The sequence below is a fragment of the Eubalaena glacialis genome, chromosome 8 (genome assembly GCF_028564815.1).
Source record: "Eubalaena glacialis isolate mEubGla1 chromosome 8, mEubGla1.1.hap2.+ XY, whole genome shotgun sequence".
Classification (NCBI taxonomy): Eukaryota; Metazoa; Chordata; class Mammalia; order Artiodactyla; family Balaenidae; genus Eubalaena; species Eubalaena glacialis.
Genome location: NC_083723.1, coordinates 66,588,342 through 66,601,638, shown reverse-complemented (window position 1 = coordinate 66,601,638; position 13,297 = coordinate 66,588,342). Strand labels below are relative to the sequence as shown.

At 41.0% G+C, this 13,297-nt stretch overlaps 1 protein-coding gene across 1 annotated transcript in view; it reads right to left on the bottom strand.

Annotated features, from left to right (window-relative positions):
• Positions 1-13,297, bottom strand: part of COL28A1 (collagen type XXVIII alpha 1 chain) — a 151,545-nt gene that overhangs the window by 56,450 nt on the left and 81,798 nt on the right. The window contains 2 exon segments of the mRNA XM_061198237.1: positions 3,328-3,405; positions 5,360-5,428. Coding sequence (XP_061054220.1) covers positions 3,328-3,405; positions 5,360-5,428 — 147 coding nt within the window.

The window sequence follows — 13,297 nt, the reverse complement described above, 5'->3', positions numbered from 1 at the left end:
AGGTCATCGGGACTAAGTTTCCCTCCATTTCTGGGCCCCAGGATTCTCGGAAGTTGATCTGTTAGCTCTGTGACCATGGAACCACTGCAGTCATCACACTTTGTCAGCTTTGGAGACACTGGGATTTCTACCAGGTAGCGTTCACTGGATTCCCCCAGCACGTCATTGAGGCTATTTGTTCACACTGATAACAAACTGGCGAGGTCTGAAATATCAGTCAGCCCATCCTTTGCCACAGCCTAAACACAGGGAGGGTTTCCTCAGCCAGTAAGAGATCAGTCATGTTCAGGCCTAAACAGAGAATGGAAGCCAGTGGCATGGAAGCTCGTTTTTGTAATGAATGAAGGGTTTATGCGTAGCAGGAGGCATAGTGCAGTCCACACATCTGCTTCAGAAACTCCTAAGGTAATGGAGGGCCATCAGGAATCCTATTTTTATAAGGACCTCCTGATCCTCTGAGAATGTCAGGGCTGATCAGGCCACAGGAACTGACTTGAACAAAGATGGAGAGAGGAAAACAGGCACGGCTCCTGAGTAGAAATGAAGAGGGGGGGTGGGGGGAGAAGCCATTTCTGTCTGTCCTCATACTTGGCTTTTTAACCTGGATGACCCATCCTCTCTTTCCATCTCTCTTGGCCCTTCAAGGGCTAGTTGACACGTCAAGCAATCCCTCAAGACCAAGCCCCACCCCTTCTCCCTCCTGACTTAATCTGAGGATTACTGACATATCTAGGGAAAATGGTCAGTGCTGGAGGCTCACGTGGGACAAGATGGTGGCATCATGTAACCTCCTGACCTATGCTGTGAACCCGAAAGGCCAAGGCCACCTTGGGACAAAAGAGCCACAGTCTTGCATTCATCCATACAATCAGTAGACATGTGTGGTTGAGAAAAAGCACTGAGGTCCCTGGAGGAGCTGGAGCTCCTCTGCAGCATGGAGCAGCTGGGCCACAGTGGGGACTGCAGAGCAATGGCAAGTCTTGTCTAAATACCTGCCCGATCATGTCACCCTGCTCTTTCAGTTGCCCTTAGGATTAAGACCACTCATTACCGTGGCCTACAGGACCCTACAGGGCTCTTGCCTACCCCTGTAACCCAATTCATTTCACCGTGCCACCCCTCCATACGCTCTGAAGCTCAGAAAGTGATTATTTTATGTCCAACCCCATGAGGACAGAATTCACATCTTTTTACTCATTGTTTTATGATGCACTTAGCCTATTTCCCTGACATAGGTGGCGCTCAGTCAGTATTGGTTGGTTTGTTGGTTGGTCGGTCGGTTGGTTGGCTGAATGAATAACTGACTAAAAAGTCAATATTCTAACAACGAAGTTAGGTCAGTGCTAGAGCAAATCACTTCAGTGATTGCAGCCCGAGCCCTTATTTTCCCCGTGGTTGGGATGGCATAGAGAGACGGGGTACAAGTCGGGCCCTGATGTTAAAGGTTAACAACAAGGGCGTCCATCAAAGTCTCACCAACAGACATACCAATTAAAGCAAGTTTCACTGATTCAAATGGATTTTAGAAGGGGGTGTGAAATAAATTCAACAAATGAACATAAGAAATGAAATTTCACTAAATATGTAGCGTTAAAATGACTCGGAGGAACACCACCAATTCGATTTTTCAGTTCCCTCCCTTTTGCAGTGATGGTACAAGCCAGGGTCAGACAAACGAGGTAGGTAGGCATCCTAAGGGAAATACTTTTGCCCTGTTGCCAACAGGATGCCAGGACGTCTAGAGAGGTTTTGTGAGGCAGTATGGTCAAGGTTCACTGCCAAGTAGCATCGGGCCACTACCCTCAGTGGAGGAAAGGTTATCTCATTTCTGATAGGACTGGGTACTTGGCAGTTTTCATTTTGGTTCTTTCCTTATTATGGTAGATTTCCCACCATAGTTTCACTCAGGAGGGACTTTGAACATGGCATAACCTGGAGGCCATAAGGAAGGGCAGAGTTGGTAAGGATTAATTAAGTGCAGCTCAAGAGGCCCCTATGTAAATAAGGAAATAGTTCCCAGATAACAAAGGGAGAAAGCTGGCACAGGTTTTAACTACATAGTGATAATGAACTCACAGCACATGTGAACTGAGCTTGGTGACCAGCCAGTGGTCAATTATGGGTTCATTGCTAAAGCAAACTTATAAATACAAAACTATCTTTTAACTGTAGAATTGAAAGCTTAAGTACGAAAGATGCTGTTTACAAGGAAGCAGGTTTTTGCTGTATTTTCCTGTGCTTGTTCACTATCAGCAGTATTAACTGGCCTTTGCTTTGATACTCAGCCTGAAAGATGAACAACTGTTATGTAAAAGACCTGCAGTGGAAGCCCTAGACTCTGCGTGATAGATTGGAAGATTGATCACAGATTCAATGAGTTTTGCTCTTGACAAAGCTCACTCTTAACACAGGTAGGTGGTTTAATTTCAACACAGCATTTTCACATTTATTATCTTCAGCTCCTACTGTCTCCTGCTTACTAAGAAATTCTGCTATCTGAAAAAGAGTTTATTTTGAATGCTTCCACTTTTTTAGAGCCAATACCAGTTAGCCAGGAGGGAATTATTTTTGAAGCTTAACCATAGAAGTTTATTTGGGGGGAAACAAATAGAATGAGAGGGAGCCAGTAACAAAATAAAAAATAAATAAACCATATTAGAAGTAGAAGAGGGAATTGTTTGAAATTACACAGCAGACTGTAGATGCCAAATTTTGTCTACTGAGACAGGGGAGACCCTGGGAGTCCCATCTTGATAGATAGGCTTGTCGCGGCTGAGACAGAAATCAAGCAGAATGGGTGGTTGTGAACTCAGGTAGCACAGAGTCAGGGTTCTCACCTGGATGCTCAGGAGAATCATGTGGGGGGCTTTTATACCCACAGTACTCAAGCTCTACCCCCAGAGATTCAGCTTTCCTTCTTCTGGGGTAGGGCAGCAGCATTATTCAAAAGCTCCCCGGGTGAGTCCATTGTGAGCTAAAACTGGGAACTTGGGAAGCCCTGGGCAAAGAACGGAGGCTACAGGTGAGGAAGCTAAGGGAGACAGAGCACATGCGGTGGGGCACAGACTCTCCGTTCAGCTCAGAAACTGGCGGAACAGTAAACCACTGTACCCGTTCAGTTTTTCTCCAAGCTACTTAGGTAATGTTTAGCGTTTGTGAAGCTATTGGACTTACACCATGTTTCCACTTTTGGATGATGCCTCTGAAAACTGCTAAGCTTACGTTAAGTCCATTTCATAATAGTCGTATTTTGTATTATCCGCAACCTCTTCTCCCCATCGCCCTAGTGAATTGAGAGGCGACCCTGGCACACTCCTGTTCACTTACTTTGATTCCTTGTAATCCATAGCCAGGGGGGCCAGGAGGGCCAGGAGGGCCAGGCAAGCCTTTCTGCCCAGTATCACCCTGTTAGAAGACAGAGAGAAATCAGAGAGAAGGTTAAGGAGATTTAGAAAGAAACCACAGACTACTGCTCTCAGCTACATTCTCACTTCAGTCTGATGAAGACCTACATCCACACTGCCCATATTGATATAAAGTAGTGTTTTCACAAAAATTTTAAGCCACAGAATCCTTTGCAAAAATTTTGCATGTAATCCAGCTGTAAAGAGATAAGGCAGAGCTGCTTGGCGTAAGCAGAAGCGTCGGACCCGTAGCCTTGTCTGCTTGGGCTCCTCCAAGCTGCTCTACCGTCAACCCCTAGAACACCAGGGGTTCGAAGACCATTCATAATTCTATGTAGACTTCACTGTGTTGCTCCATTTCAATATGGCGTATTAATTCACAGGGGTTGCAGTTAAAGATTCAGCAGCTATTGATGTGGATCAGAGTTGAATTTTTAAGAATACATGTAAATGAAGCAAAATGTGCGTCATTTCCAAGTATATGTTCCTTACAGCTTAAGTTGACCCCATGTTTCTTGAAGAAAGACTTCTGTGGTCAAATAAGATTGGAAAATGTTCTACACCACAGTATGAATATATTAAAGCCTCTAAGAAGTCCCACAATAGAAAGATTAGTTTAACTTTGTTTATCCCAGAAGTTCCCAAATTAACATTTTGATGAAACAAACTTTGAGAAATCCTGAGTTAATAAAAGTTACTGTATAAGTCAGTCTTTTTCTTTCCAATATGGGAAAAAGCTTTATTTTTTTCTGATTGTAAGAGAAACTCATTGGAAAAAAAAAAGTAGAAAAAGAAATAAAAATGACAATGAAGAAAAAAAATAGACCCATCATTGCATCACCCAGTGATAACAACTACTAACATCTTGGAGGGATCTTTTTTCCATATAAAGGGATCTGTAAGGTTAAGAAATAGCCCACTGTCAAAATGCAGTTGATGGACAAAAATGGATAAACTAAGAATCTTGGTAATTCTAGGATCCTCAGTCAAATCTTTGACTCATAAAGCCCTTTCCCTTTCGTCTCTGATAATAGGATTCTAATTCACTTCTGTGCATTTTGGATGTAAATATATGTGTTTGACATTTGAATTTGTGATGGGTGGCTCTCTGAAACCTGTTTTCCCTATGAACATGCCTGATACTTCTTTACCTTCCTTTTTGAACAAATCAAAGGAATATTTGTTAAGCAAATGAATGAACAATTGAAACAGGGCTCCTCAACCTCAGCATAATTAACATTTTGAGCTGGATAATTCTTCATTATGGGAGGCTGTCCTGTGCATTGTAGGGTGTTGTTTAGCAGCATCCTTGGTGTCTACCCACTAGATGCCAGTAGCACTCCTTCCCCAGTGTGACATAACAACCCAAAATGATTCCAGACACTGCCAAATGTCCCCCTGGGGTGGAAAGGGGAGGACAAAATCTTCCTCATTGAGAAACACTGGATTAAAAGAATAAAAGGATAAATAATCACCAAATTGGAGGTGACAAAAGGAAGAGAAATAGAAATGAGAGCAAAGGGAGCCAAAGGAAGTTCCTCTCACCTTCCACGGGGACAATAAATTAGGCCCTTGCACTGGGGACACAGTGGACTACGTGCACACACACAAGAGATCCATCAGCTGGTGTCCTGTTAAAAGGCGACCTGAGGCACCTCTGGCCAAAGTAAACACGTGCTTCTGAATGATGGCACAGCCTCTAAGGAACCTGGGAATATTTTGAGCACTTTGCAATCACTTTTTAAAAAGACATTAACTTTCTAATTTCTTTGGGGGAAGCGAATGGCTTTATAAACCTAAATGTTCTATTTTACTGAAAGTTCACATGATATGAGAAAATAAGACTCTTCATCAACAATCAAGAAAAAGCTAAGTCAGCACCAGAATGAGCACTTCCTATGCATCGTCACGGGTGGTACCTGACACTCACCCAGAGCACAGGCCTGAGGACTCACCTTTGGCCCTTGGGTTCCTATGCCCCGAGGCCCAGGGAGGCCTGGAGGGCCTCTGACACCAGGCTCTCCCTGAAAAGACACAATGAATGACAAGTTATTGATTAAAAAACCTTTATGTTGTATAATATTTCATATAAAATTTCATATTTCATATTAAAATATTTCATATGAATTTTCATATTCAGAAATATATTTTAAAATCCCAAACCCTTGAGTTTGACTAAGATGATAATTGAGCCCTTTTCTTCCATCTCACTTTTCTATACTTGGTCAAGGGAGTGTTATCCCTCTTTGTTTTCATTTCTTATTGCCATTTATCAAGCCAACTGATACGGGTTCATTTCAGAGCAATAAAGTCCATTAAATTCTTGGCAACCTTAATATATACTTTTCGGAACTCCCGTCTCAGGAATTTGGAAAAGTAATTACTGCCATTGTGAAGAGAGGGAGAAAGAAGAGACAAGAATAAAAAACAAGCGTTAAAAGATATAACCCTCTCCTGAACTGGTTGCTCTCATGTTTTTATGCGACTTGGGCTAGGGATTGGCTTTAGGATACTCCTGCCCCTAGAGTGGTTATGACTGCAGGGTGGGTTCTCTAACGGCTTTTAGATTCGCCAATGCATGACAGTTTCATAATAGGCAACTATCACCAGAAAGGTGGTGGGGCCTGATTGGCGTGGGTCAGGCCCTGTGGTTAGACCTATTTGAGATGGGAATGATGGGAAGAAGCAGAGAAATGAAAATCTCTTTATTAACCACCTTCTGTGTCCCCAACACTGTGCTCTGCATGTTCGTATATGAGACTTGATATAATTTAGTATTCACAAGAATCCTGTATGACAATGACTTACTTACCTAGCTTCTCTGAACCTCTGTAAATTCATCAGATACATAGAAAATCATATCTACCTTTCATGGAGATGACAGTGGAGGCAGACAAAGAATGCCAGGCTGCTGCCGCCATGTCTAGCACAGAGCAGGTGCTTGGTAAATCTCAACTCCCCACCCCACCTGGTTTTTTACAGAGGGGACTAAAGTTTGCCCAAAGCTGCACAGCTATTGAGAGGCAGGGCTAGGAGGATGTAGAGAAATAGGAACCCTTGTGTATTGCTGGTACAGCCACTTTGGAAAACAGTTCGGCAGTTTCTTAAAAAGTTCAACATAATTTTACCATTTGATCAAGTAATTTCACTCCTAGGTATACACCCAAAGAAAATGAAAACATATGTCCACACAGAGACTTACATATGAATGCTCTTAGCAGAATTATTCATAATAGCCCAAAACTGGGAACAACCAAAATGTCCATCAGCCACTAAACGGATAGACAAAATGTGGTATATTCAGCAATAAAAAGGAATGAACTATAGCTACATGCTACAACATGGATGAACCTCAAAAACTATTCTTAATGAAAGAAATCAAATATTTGAGACTACATATTGTTTGAGTCCATGTACGTGAAATGTCCAGAAAAGGCAAATCGATAGAGACAGAAAGTAAGTCATTGGTTGCCTGGGGCCAGGAACAGGAACTAAGAAGGGGGATTAACTGTAAATGGGCACGAGGGACCTTGTTGGGGGGATGAAAATGTCCTAAAACTGATTTGTGTTGATGGCTGTACAACGTGGTAAATGTACTAAAAAAAATCACTGAATTCTACACTTAAAATAGGTGAATTCTATGATAAGTAAAATATGCCTCAATAAAGTTATAAAGAAAAAAAAAAGGCCAGAACCAAGCTTTGAACCTAGACTCCCAAGCTCTTAGGCCTAGGTTCTGTTTTGTCCATGTCCTGTTAGGAGCTAAGTAGCTTATATCAATAGCTTTCAACAGTGCAAAAATCATAAATGATAAGAAATGATTAAATTGTTTATGTGGAAAAAATCCCATCCTTTATTTAGCTTTGCTTTCTACTTCCAAACCCTAAAATACTTCTAGAGGAAACAAGGCCTTTAAAAATGGGGAAAACCTTTAAACTTTATTACTGAGTTAATTATTTTAATCTCTACTTCATAATTATGTATTCCCTTTTGCTTGCAGGCCACTGTTATGATTCTGGTTTTCTCTATCCATCTCTTCCACTTAATACTTAGCTGCTTTTGAGACCACAGGTGCTAATTATCTCTTTAACACCTCTCTCCTTCTGACTGCCAAATTTTAGTGACCCCAAGTTTCTCCCAGCTTAAATGATCACTCCTATCATCAAGAGTTCCAAGTAGAGAACATGAACTTGTCCTATATTATATACATTTCTGTTCTCTCTTCTTTCTTGAGTACTTCTGAGGTACCTTTAAAAGGAGTATCTATAAATTCACCAGGTGAGGGTCTCCAATTATACCTTACTGTTTCACACACTTGCTCCATTTTCTCTCTTATTCAGTTCCCCCAACCGTCACCCTTCAGGAGTGTCTAAAGGCTAAATGTAATAGAATAGCTGCCTCTGTGGACACCTTATTGCCCTCTGTATATTTGAACCTTTGCCAGTGAGCTTTAAGGGTGTGATCCATGTCAACTGTGGTACTGCAGTGTCTACTTCAAACAAGCTATCCATCCTTTTCTATGTAATTGTTGACATATAACTATGTTTTACCTATCAAAGTTGCCTTTTGTAATCTCTTGATCTATGTAAATATAACCTGATATATGCTTTTATGAATCTGATAGACTTTAAACCAAGACTTATCTTAACACATTCTGCAAGTGTTTGAGTTGGTCAGTAACAGGTTTTAGGGTGGTTCCTTGGTGTTTATGGATCATACTTTTCAGTAGATGGGAATATCAAGCCCTTAATGAGCTGTGTAAGTCCACAGAGATAGTGTCCCTCCACTATGGTGGGTTCTTGAAAATGTATAGTGTCTTTTGTTCCATGGGCCATGCATCCATGCTAGACCACAACAAGGTGAATGAGCACAAGAGGACCATGGTTAGGACTCATTTCATCCCTTGATAACTCTGGTTTTGCTACAGTGCAGCACCAATGGTACCTAAGAGGTGCATTTACTATGATATTTTCAGATATGTAGTTTTATTGTCTGTGGATAGAGTGACATTCACAAATAGGATTTTACAACAGGTACTTGCATAGCTGGACTTTGCTTCCCACGCAGGATCTAAGGTTATTGGAGCCTGCAGAGGGAGCCCTTGCATTAGGAGATAATGAAAAGACCTGAAAGCAAATTCTGAAGTTGCCATTTTTAACTTTGTCCATCAATTTCATAAGGCCAGAAGTCTTATAAATCCTACCCCTACCCTCTCATCTCCACTTCCTCAAAAAAAGAATTACTATTTAGATTGCCTACAGCTTCCTCTTGGCCCACAAAAGGGATTCTGGATGGGAGATACTCCTTTCAATTTCATAGAAAATGGCCAAGTTTAGGACTTTCTGCAGTGCTTGCATATATGAAATTAGCAAATGATTCAGTAAAGGTTTTACCTAGACCATAACCCTGCAGTGTGGTTAGTTTCAACCTCATTAAAATCATACATAATCTTATGATGGCCCTAGTAATCATTCATTGAACATTTTACGTTTTAAAAGAAAGAAAAGAAGAAAAAGAAAGCAAAGGCACTATCACATGCATTCATTTTCTCTTTGGCAAATATTTGCTTTGGTTAATATTAAAATGATTATAATTAATTTTTAATAAAAGAACTCATAATTAACATTTATTTTTTATCATGTGGCAGGAACATTTTAGCCATTATCTGAACTTCTTAATATCAACTTACTGCATTTTATACATAAGGAAACTGAGGCCTAAGAGGATACATGATTTGCCAAAAACCATGCAGCTGGAAGCAATTCAAACCCAGGTCTGACTCCAGAGTCCGTCTCCCAGCTTGGCGTTGGCTGGAGCTAGATGCAAGATGATAACATCTCCCCAGACTTGTTTCCAGCTGCCATTTAATGCAAAGACCATGGCTATGTGGCTGTGAAAGTCCTTTTCCTACATTGAGTCAATCACACTCTCTCAAAAAGAAGAAAGAAAACATCCTGATTGTAAGATTCCCAAGAGGCCCACACAACCTACACAAGTACCCAGCTGTCTAAGGCTTCCCTTTCCCTTTGCCTCTATTGCCATTCCTCAGTTTTGTGGTTTTCCCCGATGTTTCAATTGGTTTCCTTCCAGATCTCCTAGCTACACAAATTCTTACTCTCTTTTTATCCATACTGCAAATATACTTCATTTGGCATAGTAATGCATACCCCGACTACTACTACTACTACTACTACTACTACTACTTTAGTGTGTTAGAATTCATAAAAATGTTTTGTAGACATTATTCCATTCACTTCGCAGAATAACCCTTTGATGTAGGCTTATTATTCCCAAGTCACAGATGAGGAGGCTAAGTCTGAGGGAGATTAAATGACTTGCTGAGGTTACAGCGCTAATAAGTGGTAAAGGTTTCAAGTGGACCAGTGATAAGGAAATAGTTTGTTATACCTTTTATGTTATTTTTGGTGTTTTTTTTTATTTTTTATTTTTTGGCTGTGTTGGGTCTTCGTTTCTGTGCGAGGGCTTTCTCTAGTTGTGGCAAGCGGGGGCCACTCTTCATCGCGGTGCGCGGGCCTCTCACTATCGCGGCCTCTCTTGTTGCAGAGCACAGGCTCAGTAGCTGTGGCTCACAGGCCTAGTTGCTCTGTGGCATGTGGGATCTTCCCAGACCAGGGCTCAAACCTGTGTGCCCTGCATTAGCAGGCAGATTCTCAACCACTGCGCCACCAGGGAAGCCCCCCTTTTATGTTTTATAAGATTTAAATATAATATTTGAGAAGATAGTACTCTTAGAGACAAGACAGGCCGTTATACTTTCTCCCCCTACATATATTAATAAAGCTTTAATCACCATTTCTCCCTTTGTTTGTGCCAGTTAAGTCTCTGTCACTTTATGAGAGGGCTGTGGAAGCAGGTTACAGTTGTTCTAAAAGTGCTTTCATGCTTTTCTACTTTGGGACAATAAAAAACAAATTGAATTCACTGTGAAAAGAATTAGCCTCTCAAGGATTTCCCCCAAAAAATGTTACTCTGAAGAGTCCACTAAATGATGAAACCAAGGAATGACTGAGTTTTAAAATAAGGTAGAAGAAGTCAAAGTGATGATTAGCAGTTGCTTAATGTTTCTTTCTGGCTTTTAAATAAAATTAAGGTATAACTACTAAGGCTCCAACTACCACAAATATAAGCACCACTCTGGAATGAATTATGTAACGAGTATATGTAACGGTTTGGTGACTCCTGAATACCTCACTTGTGGTTGCCAGGATGTCAATGAAAATTTTAGAGGCCTTCTTCTAAGCTTATGGACAGACAACCCAGATATTGATAATGTGTATTAATTATAGACTGGCCATTGTCATACAACTCAGTTGCTTTTCACTGACACCCTTTAAGATGAAAAGGGAGACAGTAACAATTACCAGCATACTTCTCAGGGGGATGGGGAAACAAGAAGGTGCCAGAAAACCAAAACTCAAGTCGCTATAACATTTCCTTTAGTGTACTTTCCCAGCTTTAAATTTCAAAATATTTAAAATAATTTCAATTCTTCAAATCAATTTCTCTCCTAGAACTTTAATATTTACCCCAAAGCAACAGTATCTTAAATGATAACTTAAAAACTTGCTTTAGGATTTGGGAGGATTTGTTGTTGATTGTTTCTTCCTTTTCTCAAAATCAACTCATCAAAGATGAGCAAATGATTCCCCTATACCAAGAATCTCACTGGAAAGGGACACTCTTTCTTATTTAGTTGAGTTAGAAACCTCAAAAATAGAAACGATGAAGCGCCCTTAATGTCAGGGAGAAGAAAAGGCTCTCTTGTACGGATATTCAATATAATTTTCCACTGGGGGAAAGTTCCTCCAGTCTGCATGATTAAAAATAAAAATGTGTTGATGGTGACGTGGGTGTTGAATGATAAGAGGATTTAGTGTGCATCCTTAAGGCTGAAGGGAAGGTATGTATGTACTCCGGGGAAGAGAAATGCAGAGCTAGGAAAACAGCAAGGAGAAATGAAAGCAATACTGAAAATTATAAGGTAGACTACATTCCAGCTCTGATTTCAGAGATCATGCATGGAACTGAATTGGGGAGTAACCTTGAAAAGTCACCTAGTCAAGTGACCTTTCCTGGCATCTGAAGGTCCAATTGCCTGGTATTTAAACTTGATATGGCTCTGGCTTTAATTAGTCCTGTTTTCAAGCTGATTGTCCTTCCTGTAGCAATTTTGCAGTCATATTATAAAAGGTGGGTTTCTTCAACTCCAATTTGGAATCATGGACCCTCAACTTTACTAGCATTAAGTCTGTATCCTAGGCCAGCCCTCCTTGTCAGACACAGTTCAAAATGGAGTTCCTTGTCCAGTCCATGTCTGCCAGTGGAATCCACAAATTCCTAATGCATCTCTGTGTGAATCGCTCCTCTGTTCCACCACTGCCTCTTGGTGGTGTGCACATATGTGAGCCATTGCAGAGAACAGAGGGGCGATTCAGATGCTGGGAACATTTTTAGAATAATGATACTCAGTGGAATTTCACATAGACTTCCATTTTAATTTATGAGTATGGGTCACCTTTGTCAAATAAAGCATGTATTTATAATATTCAAACATTTAAAGCTTTTGGAAAATGTTTAACTCTTTGGGTTTTAGGTTTATGCTTCTGCTTAATGTTTACATAATTTAAGTTTTGACAATGGAAAAACTAGAATGGAAAGAGAAACAATCTAACTGTACACTAAACAGTGCCGAGGTAGTTGGAAAATGGACAGTATTGAAGACTGAGCATCTGTAGATCAGGACAGGTCATTCTACCTGCTCTGATTTATTCATGCACTTCGTTTTTCATTCATTCATCCATATTTATAGACTCCCTCTCACACTCAACACAATATAGTATCAACACTGTTTATACTGTAAAGGGGCAAGTTGCTCAACCTCTCTGACTCTTGATTTCCTTATCTATAAAATAAGAGAGTAGTTAAAAATGCCATGAGCTTCTGGAAATATTTAGGTAACATATAACATTTAGGTCATATACAATCATGATAACAACAACAACAACCCAACAAGCCTTTTCTGCCCAGACTTTATTCCAACCACTTTATGGTTAAAAGGTCCCTTGAGGGCTCCAAAGCCAGGTTAAAGTTCCTCTTTGCAAGAATTGGCCTAAGCTCAACTGCCCCAAAGCTTTGGGGAAGGCCTTGGCTTTCTCTTTGATGAACTAGCACACTGATGGGGGCTGAAAGAGCTGAGAGAGGTGCCTGGCAAGATGCTCCTGCCCTTCTGGAGCTCAGGAGAGCCACTCCTTGTGGTCCTCTTCCAGGAGGCCAAGAACAAACTCTCACCCTCAGAGATGTCAGTGAATCAGCCCTGGGGTGATTCACTAGCCTATGGGGGTGAAACTACAGAAGCAAAGAATTAGCTGGGCTTCTCAAAGGGAGATGAGATTTATATAATGATGGTCCCCAAATCACAAAGGGTCCTTCTAGTCTTTCTGGGCCCAGTAGAGAAATGGCAGCAGTGTTAGGTAGAATCTTTGAGCTTGCCCTCCCAATCATCGTGCAGACAATTTGGGTCTAGGGTTCAGGGAACTGGATGAGCGCTTCCAACTTAGCAAAAAGACCCCGAATTGTCAGTTCCTCTTTCTGGCATGTTTCCAAAGTAGATTTTAGGGACTTCCCTGGTGGTCCAGTGGTTAAGCCTCCACACTTCCCCTGCAGGGGGCATGGGTTCCCTCCCTGGTCAGGGAACTAAGATCCCACATGCCCTGCGGTGTGGCCAAAAAACTAAAAAAAAAAAAAGTAGATTTTAAAACTGTATCTACTATATCCTTGGAAATTGTAGTTTTTACAAGAATTTTAGAAATCTCTCAGAAGCCCTTGTCAAAATTTGGATTACATTCATTCAAGGGAAGTGTATAGAGAAGTAC